The sequence below is a fragment of the Dromaius novaehollandiae genome, chromosome 1 (genome assembly GCF_036370855.1).
Source record: "Dromaius novaehollandiae isolate bDroNov1 chromosome 1, bDroNov1.hap1, whole genome shotgun sequence".
In the NCBI taxonomy this organism is placed as follows: Eukaryota; Metazoa; Chordata; class Aves; order Casuariiformes; family Dromaiidae; genus Dromaius; species Dromaius novaehollandiae.
The window spans coordinates 53,923,965-53,942,030 of NC_088098.1; the positions used below are offsets into that span (position 1 = coordinate 53,923,965).

General features: G+C 54.4%; 2 protein-coding genes across 3 annotated transcripts; one reads left to right on the top strand and one right to left on the bottom strand.

The window, feature by feature from the left end:
* Positions 1-7,048: 7,048 nt before the first annotated feature.
* On the bottom strand, positions 7,049-13,151 carry GALR3 (galanin receptor 3). 2 transcript variants are annotated; one of them, XM_026112570.2, is made up of 3 exons: positions 12,904-13,151; positions 10,552-10,923; positions 7,049-9,919 (listed from the first exon to the last, which is right to left on the bottom strand). In XM_026112570.2, exons 2-3 carry the CDS (start codon positions 10,899-10,901, stop codon positions 9,016-9,018), a joined length of 1,254 nt encoding a protein of 417 aa, XP_025968355.1. In that variant the 5' UTR covers positions 10,902-10,923; positions 12,904-13,151; the 3' UTR covers positions 7,049-9,015. The 2 variants fall into 2 exon arrangements, with proteins under 2 accessions (XP_025968355.1, XP_025968354.1); XM_026112569.2 differs by lacking the exon at positions 12,904-13,151 and having other exon boundaries at positions 10,552-12,894.
* Positions 13,152-15,017: 1,866 nt separating this feature from the next.
* LOC112990682 (noggin-1-like) lies at positions 15,018-15,802 on the top strand. Its single transcript, XM_026112572.2, has one exon. The coding sequence runs from the start codon at positions 15,020-15,022 to the stop codon at positions 15,800-15,802; it is 783 nt and encodes a 260-aa protein (XP_025968357.2). The 5' UTR covers positions 15,018-15,019.
* The last annotated feature ends 2,264 nt before the right edge of the window (positions 15,803-18,066 follow it).

Here is an 18,066-nt window from a genome sequence, read left to right on the forward strand (position 1 = left end):
GTGGCGGTATGCGTGAACATCAAGAATCTATTGCCTTTCACTCTTCAGCAGTTGAAATAATTAAACTCCAGGGTATTGAGTCAACCAGCTTTTGAGACAGCAGAACTCCATTAGTTTCTCCCCTTTGCCTTTCCAGCAAACTCCAAATCTCTCAGCGTAATTATACTCTGTGCTGTCAAATAAGCCCCATGACGCATCTCTAGCAACCCTCCCACCCTTTTATTTGCTTCCTCTGCTCACTCAGCAGGCAAGTCAGGTTTCATCTTCTTCCTCATGGAAAGGTACTGGCAGAAAAAGAATGCCTTCTTTCTGCACTGCACCCAGCCAGAGTGAGAGAGCAGCCCTGGGCTGCTCAGAGCCCACTGGGTGACTGGATGGAAGAGCTGTGAGATTTGATTAGGAAGCCGATAGAGTTTGTCTGGGTTTTTCTGAAAGCTTTGTGAGGGGAAGAGAGAGTTTCTAGGACAGGGTCGTTAGAAAAATTAAAATAACCAGTTGGCAACCTGCTAAGTCCGGTCATGAGTTAAGAACCAGAAGACAGAAAGCTATAACCAAAAGCATTTAATCGTGCTACATGCCCAAATCATCCCTGTCACATCGTTACTGCTCTGCCTGTGAGCTGGCAAGGTTGTCCTAACATGAGCTACATGTTTGCAGTACAGTCTTGGCTGTTTGCAGAGTGTCTGTACAAAGTCCTGTTTCCCTGAACACAGGAAAATCAGGCAGCGCTGAAGCCTGTTGCTCCAGCAGGCTCTGTGCCCAGGAATTGGTGCCTCAGTCGTCCTCATAATGACTTTCTCTGGCTTCCTGCCTCCCATCCCCATGTGTCTGCACAGAGGGAATCCCCTCAACAGGGCTGCCAGATTTGTACTCGGGATTTCCTGAACAAAAATACAAGAAATGCAGGAAGTCTGATGTGCCAGGGAAGCAGGGGCATGTGCATGATGATCTCTTAATATATAGATCTGATGCTTCCCGGCAGCATCAGCTCACTATGTATACACAGGGGAGATGCCTGTGATTCCTGTATGTCCAGCACCTGAGTGGGACTTAGCACAACTGCCCTGGCTGGGCTGGCCAACATCTGGACTCCTCAGTTGTTCTTAGGCTTTAAAACATGCTTAGTAAAGTTTCCAAATGGCAACGAGACAACAGAGAAGAGAGCTGAAGCCCCTAGGGCTCTTGAGGCACAAGGTGAGCATCTTTCTCCTCTAAGGCTAAACTCAAAGCATTGAGCAAATTAGAACTGCTCATATCCCAGGCTGGATTTTAAATTATCTGCAACCACCTGGGAGAAGAGCTGGGAATGCAGTGGGCAACCTGACAAATGGTACCAGGAGCAGCACAAAACTGGCAGAGCAAAGTGGCTCCAGAGAGGGTAGGTGAGCCTGGCTTGCACTGGAGCTGGTGCTGGCCTGTTTCCTCTTTAGCCAGCACCACATCTCTCCTCTGCCCTGAACACATCCTTCCCCTCCGCAAGGACCGTCTGCAATTGCCTTGGGCCCCAGTAGCAGTAGTGATCTCTTCTTTGGTGACCAGGTTACCAGCCTAAGTCTCCCCACAGATGGCTGTCCTCCCGCCTGCCCTGGCACAGCAGGTGGGAGGCTGGCCAGTCCTTCACATCCCCCTCCACAGCCTGGCGCAAGAGGCTGTGGCTACCTCAGCCACCCATGTACAAGGTGACATTTCTCTCCTTTCGGAAGGAGGCATGTGGGAGCCCAGGAGACCCTGCGCCAGCCCCTGGAGAGATGAGGCTGGGAAATGTGGGGGTCTAACTCTCCTTCTGGGCAGCCTTTGCCTGCATGCCCGGGCCCTGATGTGGGCCCCACAGGGGCTATTTAACCACTCCTTCCCTGCTTTCGTGGCAAAGGTGGCAAGGAAGAAATAAGCAACCATGAGCAGAGGAATGCGGCAGAAAGTGCCAGAGCAGAGGCTCTGAGTGTGTGTGGGGTCTGTGCTACTGCCAGCATCTTCCTCTGAGATTGCACAAAACTTCACTCGCAGCAAGCAGGGAAGTCAAGAGACCTTGATCTGGATGAAAGGGGAAAGATTTAATTTAGCCTGGCTCAGGTGCTGAAGCACTGGCAAAGGTTGGAGATGGGGGAATGCATCTGATGTGGAGCAAGAGGCCAAGAGATGGTAGGAGACAGCGCGAGGAGGTCCAGTCTGCCTGTGGGCAGGGAGGGAGAGGGAACGGCTTGAGACCTCTTGATTTTCGTGTGCCTTTGGGGCATGCCCCAGTGGCGGAGCTGTTGGGATGTTCCCAGCCCAGCTAGCACCTGGAGCCCCAGTCCCAGTGCTGGGCAGAGGTGGCCCAAGCTGGAGAGGGAGCGAGTCTGCTGAGCTCAGCCCTGCTAGAGCAGCCTTGCCCACCATGACACAACCGCCGCATCTTCCTTTGCTACAAGTCCCGTTGCCACCATTACGTGACCAAGGGCATCCATACATGATCCTAAAACAGCCAGAAACCATGCGTCTCCCACCTTCTCCCTGCCCTGGTACGTTGCTGTGCTCAGCCACTTTCCAGGTATGGCAAACTGGCTTCTCCAGGGTTAAAGCAAAGCTCATCAGCCTGAGTGAGGACAAGTATAGGCAAGTAGTCGTTAATTAAGGCAAAAAGCTGGGAGCAGAGACTGCAGTATGCTAATCAGTCTGGAGGGGAGGCTGTGTTTATAGGAATGGTTGGAAAGCAGCAATCAAGCTCGTTCAGCTTTAATTAAAGTCAGATGCATATCAAGGACATGATAGCTTTTCTCTGCTTCTACCTTTGAGCTATTAAACCAGTTGGAGCTTGTACTCTGTTACTGGACAGACAGGAATTCCCTCCCAGCTCCGACTGGCTCTGAGGCCTCCTGCATCCCCAAGTGAGGAGCAGCATCTGCCCTTCCTGCTTACGTGCTCCCCCAAAATAGGCACTTTTATTACTAGGCAGAGCTAAGGGAGAGGAGCTGGGGCTTGCAGACACCTGCCCTGCTAAATCCACCTTTCGTCTCAAGTTTTCTCCCTGCCCCTCCGCCCTGGTTCAGGATTAGCCAGGCCATGCAGCAGTCAGTCCCGATGTGATCACTGGCTTGACTCCCCTCTGCCCCACAAGCCCAGCATGCCAGTGCTGGAGGTTCAGCCAGGGAGGAACAGGATCAGGGCTGAGACACAGTCTGGCCTTGCACAGGCAAGAACAGGCAGCGTCGAGCCGAGCCACGTCACTGTTCCGGCCTCGATTCCCTTCTCCCTCTGACGGTTTGAGCTCTGATGTGGGGCCTCACCCAGAGAAACTATTGAGTTAGTCACATTACCTTGAGGATGCTCGTGGCTACTTGGGCTGGCCGCCAACCACAGAGTCACATGCAAAGGGCAACTGCAGTGAGCTGCAGGCTTAGCGATCCCAGAGAAGGTGGGCAGAGCACAGTGGAGGTGTTTCTAGAAGGAACTGGCTTCAGAGGAGCTGCATAGACCATGGAGGAAGGAGCTACCATGTAAGGGAGCCAGAGAAATAGGGAACAGGGAGCTGGAAACAGGGATTGGAGGTAAAGGAGGCTCAAGGTGCAGTGAGCAACATCAGACACTCAAGTGGAAAACACAGTAATGCCCAGCACAAAAATTCAATTGACCTCAGTGCGGGGAAAGAGGTGCCTTTGCTGTGCAACAGCTTCAGCGGGGGTTAGAAATACCACATCTCTTGGGAATTTTAAAAGCAGGCAGGACAAAGCAGTAAGGGAAGATTTCTGCAAGCAGAGGCAGGGGATGGGAAGAGAAGAGAAATAAGGGGGGGGACTTGTGGCTCTATGGCATTGCCCAGGGCAGCTAACACACACCAGAGCTCTGCAAGCCCTGTAGCTCCCCTTGCTGTCTGATTTCCCCCATCCCAGCCACACAGTGCCCACAACCCTGTCTTCAGTTTAACAGAGGAGTCTCTGAGCTGAGACAGCTGTGTCAGGTCATTAATTCTCCTTCCCTTCCAGAAGGGATCTGCAGATGGATACACTTTCTAAGGAGCAGCCAACAAACTGCATCCTCCACTGTTGGGGACAGGGCAGATCAGCCAGAAGCTCGCAGGAGAGGGAAGGCATCTTGGGAAGGCTCCCTTGGCTCAGCAAGGCCAGGGCTGGGGGCATAAAGCGGGAACTACTGGCTTCCCTGTGGCCCAAAAGTGTTGAAGGACAAGGATGGGGTGTTTCCAACAGTGTCAGGCAGGACAGGAACGTCACAGCCCTGTCAGTAGGGAGCTGGAGCGGAGCAGGGCCAGGAGCCACAGAGACAGCTTCAGTCCCCTCCCTCCCTGAGATGCCAAAAATCTTCATTTTTTGACCACAGCTGCTGGCTGCCTCTCTGAGGTCCCACTGTGCACCGGTGGAAGCAAGGGCACTGGTGGTTTCCGGAGCCCGTGCAGAGCTCAGGACACCACCAATGAGGACTGTGCTGCCTCCGATGACTCTGCATTTGCCGCAGGCTCATGCTGGCAATCAGCTCCCAACAATCAGCAGGCTGTCAGCAAATTACCTATAGTGCAAGCCTGCATCTTGGAGGGGTTAACCTGCCAGCTGCACCTCTGGCGCCAGCATCCCTTGCAGACTTGCCGGTGTCAGCGCTCCTATCTCCTGGCTGGTGTGCCTCACTGTTTTCATTTAGCTATAAAGCAAACAGTATGATCCCTGCAGATCTCTAGCCTACAGGATCTGCCACATCTGTGTCTGTACTTGGAAAGTCAGCTGGTAGGACTTTGCTGGGAAGAGTAACTCCATGCACACACCAGCTGGTGGCAGCTGTGGAGTGGAGGGGGAAGCCAACCATTTCCAAAGGAGAGGTGATTGGCAAACATGTTCACTCTGAAACCTACTGCTGCCACAAAGGTCTGTAACCATTTCCTGGCTGAGCTCTTTAGCATGACCGTCTGGGGTGTCCCGCAGTGTCACTGCTTTCACTAAGCATGTTTTGCCAAGCTTCCTCTTTTTCACCTAATATTAGGGCATTATTTGTGCAGAAGTCTGCATCACGTTAGAAGTTACACATTCAAGAGCTGCACAGCACTATTTAAATGGCATGTGTAATTAAGGAAAAGGAAGGCCACTGAGATCATATAAACTTTAAAGTAAATGTCTACCTGGGAGAGTGGCAGGTTTACTGTTTTGCAGCTGAAGCATGCTGCAGCATCCTGGACTGGCTGCAGGATTTCGGAGGAGGTTGCAGAGGAGCTCTCAGGTGCTTGAGCTCAGCGCAACAGGTTTGAACAAAGGAGCTCATCTCTTATGGGAACTCTGCCAACAGAAAGCCATCTCAGTGAGGGTAAACTGTGGGCCTGACACTCTTTGCCACTCCTAGAATAAAGCAAAGCCCCTGGGGGTGTCTCCTGGAAGCATGATGCTAACAGAGGTTTCTCCCTCATCTCTCACCACAGAGGTCCTTCCATGACAGGTCCCTTCCCCTTCCTCAGGGCTTGCAAGGCCAGGCAAAAGCAGTCCTTTTTCCCCTTCACAGTCTCTTAGGTGACCTGCCTGTGTCTTTGCTAAGACTTCTTCCTGGGCTTGTCCCACAGCGTCACCAAAAGCTGGATGAGCCATGGGGCGACAGTGTGTGGGCCTTGCCCTGCTCCTGGAGTGCCTGCTGGTACGGATGTCGCCAGAGTGTTTCTGACCCTGCCCTGGTTTTCCCATCTCCCTGGAAGCAGAGGGCAGATTTGGGGGGGGGGGGGGGGGGGGGGGGGGCGCGGCTAGAGAGGCAGAAGGCAGTTGTCATAGTGGTACGTGCAGCACATGGACTTTACATCCTGGGAAAGCAGAGTGCCCCTGCTCGGTCCCCTTCCCCACCTCACTCCTGTCATGACTACATCTGGCCTGAAACACTCAATGCATCTTCCTCCCTCTGCAAGTTCTGCCAGCAGCATCTTGTTTCAGGGGAGGAGGAGTGAAATGGGGAGGGAGATTACTTCTATTCTCCCATGGCACTCCTCTCCTGACTCTCCTGCAAGTGTTTGCAATAGGGGCCTCCCCCCTGCCTCCTGGTTGCCCACCTGGCCTGGATAGAAAGGGACAGCCCTCCCCCTCTGTCCTTGCTTTGTTGCCAGTCTGGTAGTTCCCTTTTCCCTGGGAACATTTTGTCTTCCGTTGGCTGCAGCACTCTTCCCTTCCTGCCCCATCTCTGTGGGTTCCTCAGCAGCCTCCTCCTGCCTAGAAAGAGCTGGTTTTCAGCATTGATGGAGCTGCGTTGTCAGCTGCATGCTCGGGGGTCGGGTCTGCCAGGCACCATGGAAATGAAGTTATTGTAGTGATGCAAGTGCCGCCAGCTCCCTTCCTCAGTGTGCCCTTGTGACACAGCCCCGAGGCAGGGAGTTGTTTGGAGAGGGGGACACTTGCTGCACAGCTTGTCGCCTTAGTTCCTAGACTGATCAAAGGCCCTGCTTGGAGGATGTTTTTCTGGGCTTCTCCAGCAAGCTGGTGATGCAGAGAAATGCTGGCAAAAGCTGCCATGGGGCTGGGACCCCATGAGACTGAATGATGCTCACCCAGCTCTGGAGCAGTGTGATACTTCTGGGCATGTGTGTGGGGAAAAAGGCTCCTGCCAAAATGTGGGTGCTCTGCCAGCACACTGCTTCCTGCCTCACTGATGCCCTCTTTTCTGCCCTCTGCTTCTTCCCCCTTGCTTTAGCATGCCTTCTCCTCACCACTGTTTTCTGTCCTAGTGAATATCGCCCGCCTTCTAATCTCCTTGTTGCCCAGCCCATACATTTATTATATATATTGCTCCCCTCCCATCTGTTCTCTCTCCATCACTCCTTTTTCCTCTCTCTGCTTCTATGTCTCTCTCTATCTCTTATGACTGTATATTGAACATTAGTGGTGCTCTAGGATCCTTCTTCAAACCCTCAGCTCTGCTTCTTCCATTGACTTCTGCAGTGTCTGCAAAGTCAAATAAAACAAATGGTACCCCACTAGTGACTCAGGTGCATCAGACTGGTCAGACAGCTCATACAGTCTCCATTGCCTCCAGCCCAAATAGGAGAGCTGCATGTCAGGCAGAGAGTGCAGCCAGGACACAGCAAATGCAACAGACAGAAGAAAGTACAAGTGTTTATTCAGGTCAAGCAAGGGAGAAATTTCAGCACCTCCTGGTGAATGTGATCTTTTGTTCCCCCTGTCCCTGCAGCTCTTCCCGTCCTTCCCACAGTCATGCTGGGGAGTCACTCGGCCATGGTGTGGGGGTGTCATTCAGCTGCTGTCACAACCAAATGCTCCTCCTCAGCTGCTTAGGGCATGGTGGGAGGGAAGGTGACAGTGGCCAGAGCAAGGGGAAGTTTTGCCATGGCTGAAGGGTGCTCACATGAGGAAGCAGTCCCTCCAGGTGGACACGGGTCTCATGGTAACCCCACAGAAGTGGCCATTTGGGAAGATGTCCCAACCCACTGAGCAGCATTGGCCTCATGCTCTCCTGGAAACCCTCTCAGTCAGGTAAAAAGGGGCACTGAGGAGATAAGATTAAACTATGTGTACATGCGTGTGATGGGGCTGTTTCTTCTCCATGGGTATGAATCAGGACCATCTCACACCTTCCCCCTTGTCCCATTGCAACTGTGATCTGGCTCCCTAGCTCATTTCTCAGCTGGGTTTCGCTGGGTACTTTCTTTTGCTTGGTGACAGACATCAATTCAATCACAGTTGTCATTACATAGAAGAAAAAAATCTAGCCAAGCCAGTAAGCCCAAGACATGGGGCTAATACCACCGGATAACATCACCACTCAGTGAACAAGTCCTTCAGCCCTGTGACAGGTGCCACTCCACCAATGACAAGAGAAACTGCTGTGGCTGGCCATAGGGAAAGGAAACATCTGCTGACCCTGGAGCTCTTTGAGAGATGTGAAAACCAGGTAGCAACAAACCAGATGTGGTTCAGAAAAGGGCTAGCCAGAGAGAGGATTGCTGGGGACAGAAGGAAGAGATGAAGCTCCATGTAGCTTACCAAGATCAAAAGATGAGGCAGCTGTCCTTCAGGAATTTGAAATAAGTAAATAGAAAGTAAGCAGAGTGATGAGTCAGGTGGAATAACATGGTAAAGGGAGGAGTTATGGAGTTTGTTTAGAATGGAGGATGACTATCAGGAAATAATTCTGAATAGCAGGAGGCACAAGGAAGTGGGACAGTGTCCTGCAGGATGTGCTTGCAAGAGTTAAAGCCAGGTGGAACAGAGCTCTAGGAAATGTCTCCTGCTTGTGCAGGGTGGAGGGAAGAGACTGGACTGATGATCCTTTCCACCTTGAACATCAGAGCATCCACAGGTACTGGTGGAGAGCACACAGAGGTGTCAGCACACAAACCTTTCCATTCTTCACCTGCTGTGACATAAATAATTTGAATATGACTAGTGACTGCAGCAGAATCAGTATAATCAAGCTATTGATACAAACGGCTGACTTCCTTGTACGTGGGACAGTATTGTAGATAAGGCCCTCTCTTATCTGGTTGCAGGGGCTAGGGAAGGAGGGAAGGTGGATTAGACCTGCCCATGGATCATAGGAAAAGAAAGGCACAGGGGCAGGGGATGGTATTTCACTGCTTGGGCCTGTCCACAGCACCCCAACCCTGCCAGGAAGAGAGGCTGCTAGGTACTGTATTCACACAGAGGTCTACGTGCACTCTTCCTACCCATGCTTTGAAGTGTCTTCCATAGCTTGGATTTCCTATCAGGATGTTTTCATTTTGGTTGCTTCCCTCCTGGAGCTTCAAGGCGCTACACAAAATTAGCAGGTTAGGAAGTAGGAAGTGGAGGTCTTAAAACACGTTGGCAAGAACACCACCTAGATCACTTGGTATCCCATTAATATGTTCCTCTGCTCTGCATTGTATGGGTGGATTGTGCCAATCCTAGATGAATGGTGTGGGCAAGTGAGTCTGGGCAACAGGTTAAGCATTCCCTCGGGAGCTTTTGGTGGCTTTGCTGTGACCATTCCCTACTGCCCCACATTTATCTGCCCATTTGGAAATAGAGCAGTTACTCATATGCTGGATAACAGGTTTCTTCACTTTGCTCATCTGCAGTGAACAGTCACAAACTCTGCAGTTCTCTTTGGAGGGGTCACAGCCAGGGGGTGGCCAGCTGTTGCCAAACTTTCCTCCTCCAGCAGTCCCTTCTGAACAGAGACCATAGCATCTTGTGACTGGTGAGGCCATGTTCTGGTGTAACTGGCATCTTCAGGGTCCCTCTTCAGTGGACCGGGGCAGGACTTGGTATTCTCCTCTGCGAGCTGGGTCACCTTGGTGTGGCCTCTATAGAAACCTCTGGTGCTGTTGGTGAAACCTTTGCCCACATTGACCACGTGGACTTTATTTCCAACTCTTTTCTTCTTTTTCCTGTTTTTGTTCTGGAAGAAGAGGCAGGTGAAGACCTGCTTGAAACGCTTGCGGAAATGCTTGGAGATGAGGGCATAGACGATAGGGTTGAGACAGGAATTGGCATACGACAGGCAGTGGGAAGCCAGGCGACAGGCATAAGTGGCTCGGTTGAAGGGGAAGTGGCCAAACCAGAAACACAGGATGATCAAGTGGTGGGGCAGCCAGCAGAGGCAGAACAGGATGGCCACTGCCACAATCATCTTGGTGACCTTACGCTTAGCCTTCCGGGCCTCTGAGATCCTCTCAAGGGGGTCTACGGAGGTCCACAGGAACTTGATGGTCCTGGCATATGCCAGACTCACCACAGTCACAGGCAGGAGGTATCCAAAGACAAACGTGAGGATGTCCAAAATCTTTCGGCGCTGGTCCTCCCAGATAGGGACGCAGATGGGCATCCCATGGTAATGGACAATCTGGTAGTAACTGAGATAAGGCCCCGCGAAGAGCAGCGACAGCGACCAGATCACTATAATGGCCACTCCCGCATTTCGGGAGGTGCGAAGATCCCGGGACTTCAGTGGATAGCAAATAGCCAGGTACCTGGTGTGGAGGGGAGGGAGGAGAGACCAAACAAAATGGGTGGGTAAGTTACATCCCTGCCTTCCTGCCCCATGGAGCTGCCTTCTGCACATCCCTTACCATACAGCCACCAATCTCCACCCTTCTCCACTGCTTAGGAGGGATGATTATGTTGAATTCACATAGTGACTGGAGGACAATGGCAGTGGCAGGATCTCCCTCACCCTCTCTGCTGTTCTAGCTTGGGCAGCGCAAGCAGCATGCCTCCTGAATCAGGGAAGAAAAGGACAGACGCAAGACCCAGACAGCACCTTGTCTCTCCTCCGGCACATTGCTGCCCTGGGCCTTTGGTGCTCTTGGCTCTATCCAGCAGACACCAAGCCCCAGTGTGTGCCTGCGCTTCTCCTGAAAAAAGTGAGGAAGGAAAAGTGCTGGGTAACCAGACCACGAGCCTGACTAGGTGCTGAGAGAAGGCACGGGGAGATGGGGAGTAAAAGATGAAGGCTGGTTCCACAGGCCCTGCTTCTGGGGAGACTCTGTCTGCTTCTTATAGGGCACTGGATGGGGTAAGGACTGGCCTTTCTCTTAATCCTTAGTCAGGGGTGAAAAAAAGGTCCTTGAGCTAAGAGACTCAAAGGCGAAGGGTCACTTGCCTGTCAACGGAGACCGCAGCCAAGGTGAAGCTGCTGGCATACATGGTGAGGTAGATAAGGAAATGCACAGCCTTGCAGGCAAAGGGCCCAAAGAGCCACCCATCCAGAGTGTAAATGGTGGCCTGGAAGGGGACACAGCAGACGATGAAGCACAGGTCGGCCATGGCCAGATTAAGGATGAAGAGGTTGGTGGTGTTGTACTTCACTTGGCCATTACGCAGCAGCACGGCCAGCACCAGCCCGTTCCCCACAGTGCCCAGAAGAAAGATGAGGGAGAAGATCACAGGCACAATAATCCCTGCAGCTCCCATCTCCAGGCTATCAGAGGAGGCGTTCCAACCATCTGGCATCCCCCCATCAGACAGTGCCAGCCTGTGTGGGGAGAAAGAGAGAAACAGCACCTCTTCCAGGTCCAGACTGTGCATTGCTGTAGATGCACAGATGCCACTCAGCGTTGTCCGCAGTCTCCACACTTGGCCCAGCATTGATCTGTCCTCCAGAGCCCTGGCCCTAGAACTGGTGCCTGATCCCTGGGTGCCTGTGTATCCTGTGCCTTCTGAGAGCGGTTGGAGGCTCTGCCTGCTCCCCACTTGGAATATGGTGTTGGGAATGTGTGCAGAGGGGGAACACAATCCAAGATCCACAGAGATTCACACAACACCCTATTTGGTCACAGCAAACCCATAGCTGGAGGGAGCCGGGAGGTGACCAACTTAGAGAGGTGTTTGGGAGATTAAGAGGTTTGCAGAGGAATGGCACTGAGCTGGACTCAAACCTTGCTCTCTACTGTGAGCAAGTGGCGGAGTGAGGCCTTTGCTGATGCCCACGTTTCTCCCCAAGATGTCAGCCTCTAATGAGCTGATTAAATGATGACATCAATATCCTTGTGACAACACTGCCAAGAATGCTGTTGGGATCAGTCAGCCCACAACTGCCTAGCTGGAGTGAGTTGAGAGAAAAACACCTTTTTTCTGCCTGGTTTCATGTTCACACCATGGCATCTCCTCTGCTCCCAGCCTCTGAAGGACCCTCTGCCACACCACCTGACTGTCTCTACATTTCTTATAAAATCCCAAAGCTGCTAAACCTCTTGGGATTTCTCTTTTTGGCAAGTTTTAATCTCAGCTTGTGTTCAACAAGGCTCAGTGAGGGCTGCAAAGATGCAGGAAATGTGGCTCCAGTGGGCTGCAAGCAGTCCTGGTACCCTCACCCTCCACCACATCAGCCGCCAGGACTGTGCCACCAGCGCCAGCAAGGACATGATGCCTACCATGCAGGATAACACATCTCAACAACAGCACACTGGCATGCTCCTGCCCCAGGGGAACTCTGGGCCTCTTTCAGCTGGGACCACATCCACACTGGGCCTGGCTACCCCTTTGCTCTGTTTGCATAGTAATATTCAATGTAGGAGATGCAACTAAGAAAAGCTCTTCCTGATGCTGAGAGCAGGCAGCAGGCTGGGATGGTGGAGGCTAAACCAGTGTGTGAGCAGCTGGCAGAAGTGATTCACCTTGTACTGTATCACCTTTATCCTGTTTTCAGTTCTGAGTTCAAAGGGTCCCAAGAAATGCAGACAGTGGCAATGGACCATGGTCTGAGGGTCTGGGGGATCGCTGACGCAGTAGATATGGCACAGGAAAGGGGAATCAGCTGCTGGATCCTATCCTGCCCTTGGGACCTGGCTCAACTCACTCATACTCTGCTGCTGCTTGGTCTCTCCTCTGCTCTTTGCACAGTACTGTGCTGCCAAGTGCCTGTCCGTGTGATGTGGGAGAGGATGCAGGGGGAGACCCCAGAGCATCATGAAGCACAAAGTGATAATCATTGCAAAAGAGTGCAATTTATCCCAAAGCTCAAGGAGAGGGGTATTGTGATCTGCTGCAAACTTCCTCCAACACTGAGAACACAGCTCTCAGGCAGGGAGCACAAACACCCTATCTCCTAAAAAGCCTTTGCCTTATTGTTCTATCTTTAGAACAAATTGTCCTTCACTGAGCAGCAACGAAGAGGGTAAGACACCGTTATCTAGCAACTGTTGAAATGCAATTAACTCTTTTTTGGATAGTGCAAGCTCTTTCACCCCATGCTTCCCCATCTCTCAGTTCACACTGCTTCTCCTTCCCCACAGCCTTTCTGTATTGTACTAAAAGGTCATCTCTGGCTCTGTGGTCCCCTCTGTCCCACTAATAACTATCTGCTCCATCCTGGCCCCATGGGATCTTCCTGCTCTGGCAGAGGCCAGTGTGCTCACACACTTTGCATGTAGGCTACAGTGCATCTCTGGGCACCGGCTTCCTTCCTGCTAACAGAGCCCAGGGCTGCCCCCCCACTTGGGAAGTTGGCACTCACCTTTGGGAGGAAGGGCCTGCTGCTTCGCAACTCTCTCAGGAGAGACCTTCAGCCCAGGCAGCGTCAGCAAGGAGGAGGCAGCCCCGCTGCCCTGCGGGATGCAGGCCACAGAGAATTGGTCTGGGCAGTGCCGTCACCCCTGCCTGTGCTCTGCTACCCAGCTCTATTTTCCCGGCGTCTCTGCTAGCCACCAGCTCTGCTCCTTTCTTTTCACTCCCACACTCTGCTCTCTCCTTGAGCTCCTCTCACTCTCTCTCTGTCTCCCCCTTTTCCTCCCTCTGCTCTTGCTGCTGATCCATTGATCTTTTTTTTTTTTTTTCCTTCCCCTCTCCCTGAGGTTGGATTTGGAGTTAACTCCTCTCTGTCCAGCCTTCCTGTGGGTTCAGCTGCTTCCCCTTTCCAGTGAGGCAGGGACTGTGGAGAAAAATTGCACCGTTCTTCCATAAGAGAAGAAGGATGGAGATGGACAGAGATTCCTACAGACCCTGGCAAGCCCTGCAGAGACTCTGTCTCCTCTGGGTCTTCAGGAAGTGTTTCCAAACACCTCCAGGAAACATGTACATCCCATCACAGCTATCCTGATCCCTTCCTGCCCCATCCTTGGGATATGGATCTGAACCTTCTGAAGAATGAGAAATTAACTATTATCATTAGATGTTATTAATTAATTATTAGTAGAACAGCAAAAAGTGCCTTATCACAGACCAGACTCTTCCTCAGTCTCTCCCATAATGGCAGACCCCCAGGAAGAAGGCGAAAGCAGGCTTTTGATTTCTGCCTAGCCTAGGTCTGACACCTCTCCAGCATTTCGCTGTGCCAAGATGCTGTGATGTGTGTGGGCGAATTGTCCAGAGAGGGCTTTTCAAGAGGTTGTACTCTGTTAGCACTGCCTGGTAAGGCACATGCTCCAGCTGACGTGAGGAGAGGCAACCCTGACCCACGCAGCCCTCTTTTCCCTTCCGCTTTGCAGCTGCATTCACCTCTGTGATGGGACATGTGCCCTGCAGGCCTCCAGTTGCACAGGCTGGGGCCAAGTGTAGCTCATTGGTGGGGGGAACACGTGAATTTGGAAGAAAGAAGATGTAAGCCAGGAGTGGCTTGGTGGTCTTTTCCTGGGAAGACTCAAAAGCCACCAGAGATGCAGGAGGGGTTTGAGGAGACGTGAGGCAAAAAGACTGTGATCTCTGAGGTGACCCGGGCCCCTGACAATACCTCCCCTCCCAGGAAGGCCTGCATTGCCACATGAGCCCAACTGCAGCTGGCCCTTCCACAGAGCAAGGGGAAAGAAACAGCAAGCATGGCTAGGATCGGAGAGCGGAGATGTGTACACCTCAGCAGATCCCACATCTCCATGGGAACAGGCCTGTTTGCTGGGAAGTGGCCTTGTCGGGCCACTGAGCGAGTGGGGAGCATCTGCTGCCTCTTCATTCCCCTTTGGGGTTTGTTGGGAAGGGCCCAGATGTCTCTTTGAATCACAGTGGCTCGACAGCCCGCTCTGGAAGGCAAAATGGACAGGCTGGATGCAAGGGAGGAGAACACACCAGTCTCTTCCTCTCCACTTCAGCCCCTTCTCCCTGGGGCAGGGCTGGTGGAGGTAGCTTCTCTGGCGCAGTTTTGAAACGGAAGTGCTCAGCTGTCTGAATTCGCCCCCGGGCCCTTGACCCCGTGGCGTTTTCCTCACAGGGGCTGCCGGCTCGTGCACCACCCTGGTGGAAGACCTCCCTGCCCTGTATCCACAGCACCCTCTAACACGGCACCTCTCCTCCCCCAAGCCCTGTGGACCGAGCCTGCATCCTCCCTGCTACCCCCAGGTGGATTTTCCCCCAATATCCCCTGGCAGCGACACCCCTCGACCTTGCAATGCCCGTGACCCCCCACTCTGGGCAGCACAGCCTCCTCCCCCGTCTCCTTCCTCCTTGTCCAGGAGGGGTGTCTCCGCACGGCTGGCTGTGTCTCCACGGGCGGCTGCGGTATCAGGCGCTGTAACTAGGGAAAAGGGGAAGGCTCTCTCCCCACTGGAGGGATGCGGTGATAACCAGCGGGAGGGGACAGGGCGGCGTGCCCAGCCGGCAGCCTGCCACAGCGTCAGGGGCAGCCTGCAGGAGCAGTGCTCGCCATGGAGGGCCGCCACTGCCTCGTCCTCCTGCTCACCCGCCTGCTGCCGCTGCTGCCGGGTGCTCCAGGCCCCGTGGGCTGCCTTCTCGCGCCGCAGGACCTGCCACCCCTCGGCCAGGACCCGCTGCTGCCGCCCGGCACCCCCGACCCCGCCGTCCGCCTGCTGCGGGCCCGGCCTTCGGCCCCGGTGCGGCCCTACAGCCTGTCCCTCTCCCCCGACGACTACCACTACTCCCCCAAGCCCAAGCACCTGCGGCCCGCGCGGCTCCGCAAGCTCCTGGGTCCGTCCTACGACCCCTTCTGGATGTCGCCAGAGGACCCGCGGGGCCGCAATGCCAGCGCCGACAACCTGGAGGCCCTCAGCCGGGACCTGGCGGAGGGCGCCGGCCGCTACCGGCGCAAGCTGTGGCGGGAGGCCGAGGACCTGGAGCTGCCCGTCCTGCTGCCCCCAGGCGAGGGGCTGCCCGGCAACCTGAGCCGCGCCGTGGCCCGGCGCCTCCGCCAGTGGCTGGTGGACCGGGCCGCATGCCGCCTGACCTCCGCCTGGGTGGACCTGGGGCCCGTCTTCTGGCCCCGCTGGGTGCGCCACACTGCCTGCGACGCCGGCCCCGCCTGCTGCTCCTGGCCCCCCGGCATGGCCTGCCACCCGGCCCAGCTCACTCACATCAAGCTCCTGGCCTGGCACTGCTGGGCCGGCCGGCCCCTGGCCCCCGGCCCCCAGCAGTGCGCCTGGCGGCAGTTCCCCTACCCGGTCGTGGCCGCCTGCAAGTGCTCCTGCCGGTAACGGGCGCCTCGGACAGGGCGGAGGGGGCTGCTTCCCACGGTGGCGCGTGGGGTGCGGCGAGCGGGTCCGTCCCTGGGAATGGGGGAAAGTGGGGACCGGCGCAAGCAGTGGGGGGCAGGATGGGGGCACTGCTGCCGGGCCCTGGGGGCCAAAGCGGGAAGCGGAGGGAGGTGGTTGCTCGGGGCTGCAAGCGGGTCCCTCCCCAGATGCCTGTTCCTCCAGTGAAGCCGCCAGGAGATGGAAATGGCCGCGTGGTTTCAGCCCCGCAAGGCCGAGGCACCATGGAAACGCTGGCGGGCAGCAGGGCTCGCAGAGGCTTGCTCGCGTGCTCATTCGCGTGGAGAAATAAAGTGCCAGCAGAACAAAGTGGGGCGCACCAGTGGCCATTGCTGTTTCGCAAGACCCCCCCTCGCTGGGGTGACGGCAGCGCTGGGGCCGGCTGTCTCCTTCAGCATGGAGGAGGGGGCCGTGCTGCGCCGTCTGCTGGCCCCGCGCTGGGGGGTCCCTGCTGATGCCACGGGGACCCGGTGGGAAAAAAGTGGGGCTGGCTCCGGACCCGCACTGCCATAGCACCCCAGGCAAGGGGAAAAGGCTCTCTTACCCCTCACCTGCGAGCACAGGGAGTTGTTTACGCTGGGAGTCCTTGTGCACGCCTGGCATTCCCAGGCGTTTATCTCCAGCGAAGGACTTGGGACGGGGTCAGCTGGGCTTCCCGGCACAGCCCAAAGAAGCTCAGTCAAAGCAGCCTGCTGAAGGCTCCACTTTGCCACTGGGTTGATCCTGCTTCTCCAGTCCACCAGGAAAACGTACTTGCACATGCACGCACAGCTCAGCGCTTCCCTAGGCAAAAGGAGATGAAGGAAATTTTGGAGCCATGGGCACAACTGTAGCTTGAGTCCCATTAATGCAATCAGCCCCACTGGGCTTGGCCCAAACCAGGGCACAAGCCTGCTGCTAGCTGCAGTGTGCTTGTCTGTCCGTGCAGGGTAGTAGGCAAGGAGCAAGGGCAGAGGGACGTGAGCAACCTGTGCATGGTGGGACCAGAGACCACGTTGCAGTGAAGCAGTAGGGAAGGAGCAGAGAGAGGTGGGTCACATCTCAAGATGGAAGTTGTGTGGCATGGAGTGGGGCCAGAGCATTTTAGCAGAAAGGGGGCCAACTCCAACACTAAGATGCAGTGACAGAGCGAGGGTTATTTGGTGGTAGAACAGAGGAAGGAAATGGGGGAGGCAGGAACCCAGGACTGGAAGTGTGTGTGTGTGTGCATATGAAAATGATACGGGACAGGACAATCTTGTACTTCACAGTACAACAGCAGAGACATGGGGAACTGCAAACCATATCACCACACTGCATGCAGCTGGGCAGCTCAGGTTGGAGGTGGATCAGTAAAGAGTCGTATAGGGTCTGAGATGGCTCAAATGAGCTCAGGGTGGGAACTGCAACCAGAAAAGCTGGTGTTTGCATCTCTGTTCCCCTGAGAAGCAAAAGTCCTTTGATTACTGGGCTAAAAGCTGTGAAGAACTGCAGATATGACATGTGTCAGAAAACCTTGAAAAAACAGAAAACTCAAGAGTTTGGCTTGGAATGAAATATTAACACACCTCTTACAGTCAATAGGCACTGCATTATTCATTCCCAGTACGTGATCATCTGACCCCCCTGCCTTCCCAGAGCGCTGTAGCTCTTGGTGCTGTGGAAATCGCGATTTGCTGCAGAGCTTGGCCTTGAAGCAGCCAAAAGAAGCAGCGAGAGTGCAAAGGGTCAGCTACCAAGAGGTCTGGGAGAGATGGAGGGGAGAGATCAAGGCATCTGGAGATGAGAGCAGGAAGAAAAGAAGATGGAGTGTGTGTGACAAAGTATATGTGTGTTGCAACAGAGGGAGGCTGATGCTTCTCCTGCTGAAGAGAGGCTCAGAGCTGGGCAGGCAGACATTTGTAAGGCTGCTCTCACATTGCGAGGGGGCTTGAAAGTGGGAGCACAGTTAAACTGCTCAGGCCATGCTGGCCCAAGCAGAGGGAAGGCATTGGCAGGACTGGGTGCATTGGCCCAGGGGAGAGAAGGGTGCCCAGACCCGGGAAGAGCAGGACCGAGGAAGGGGAGAGCATGGTAGAGGCGTGCAGCGTAGATGTGCAAGGAGAGGAGAAAAGGGGGGGGTGTGAATGCATCAGGCTAGAAACAGCAGTGCTTTGGGTTAGGGACTCACATCCTTTGTTCCAGAGACCATCAAACTAAAGCTTTGCCTCTTCCAGGTTGCAAATGGG

Coding starts and splice junctions, on each gene's coding strand:
- GALR3 (XM_026112569.2), bottom strand. CDS start 11,036: ATGCTGGGCCAAGTGTGGAGACTGCGGACAACGCTGAGTGGCATCTGT. Junction 9,920..10,551: donor GCTGCGGTCTCCGTTGACAG/GCAAGTGACCCT, acceptor CCTCCACACCAG/GTACCTGGCTATTTGCTATC.
- LOC112990682 (XM_026112572.2), top strand. CDS start 15,020: ATGGAGGGCCGCCACTGCCTCGTCCTCCTGCTCACCCGCCTGCTGCCG.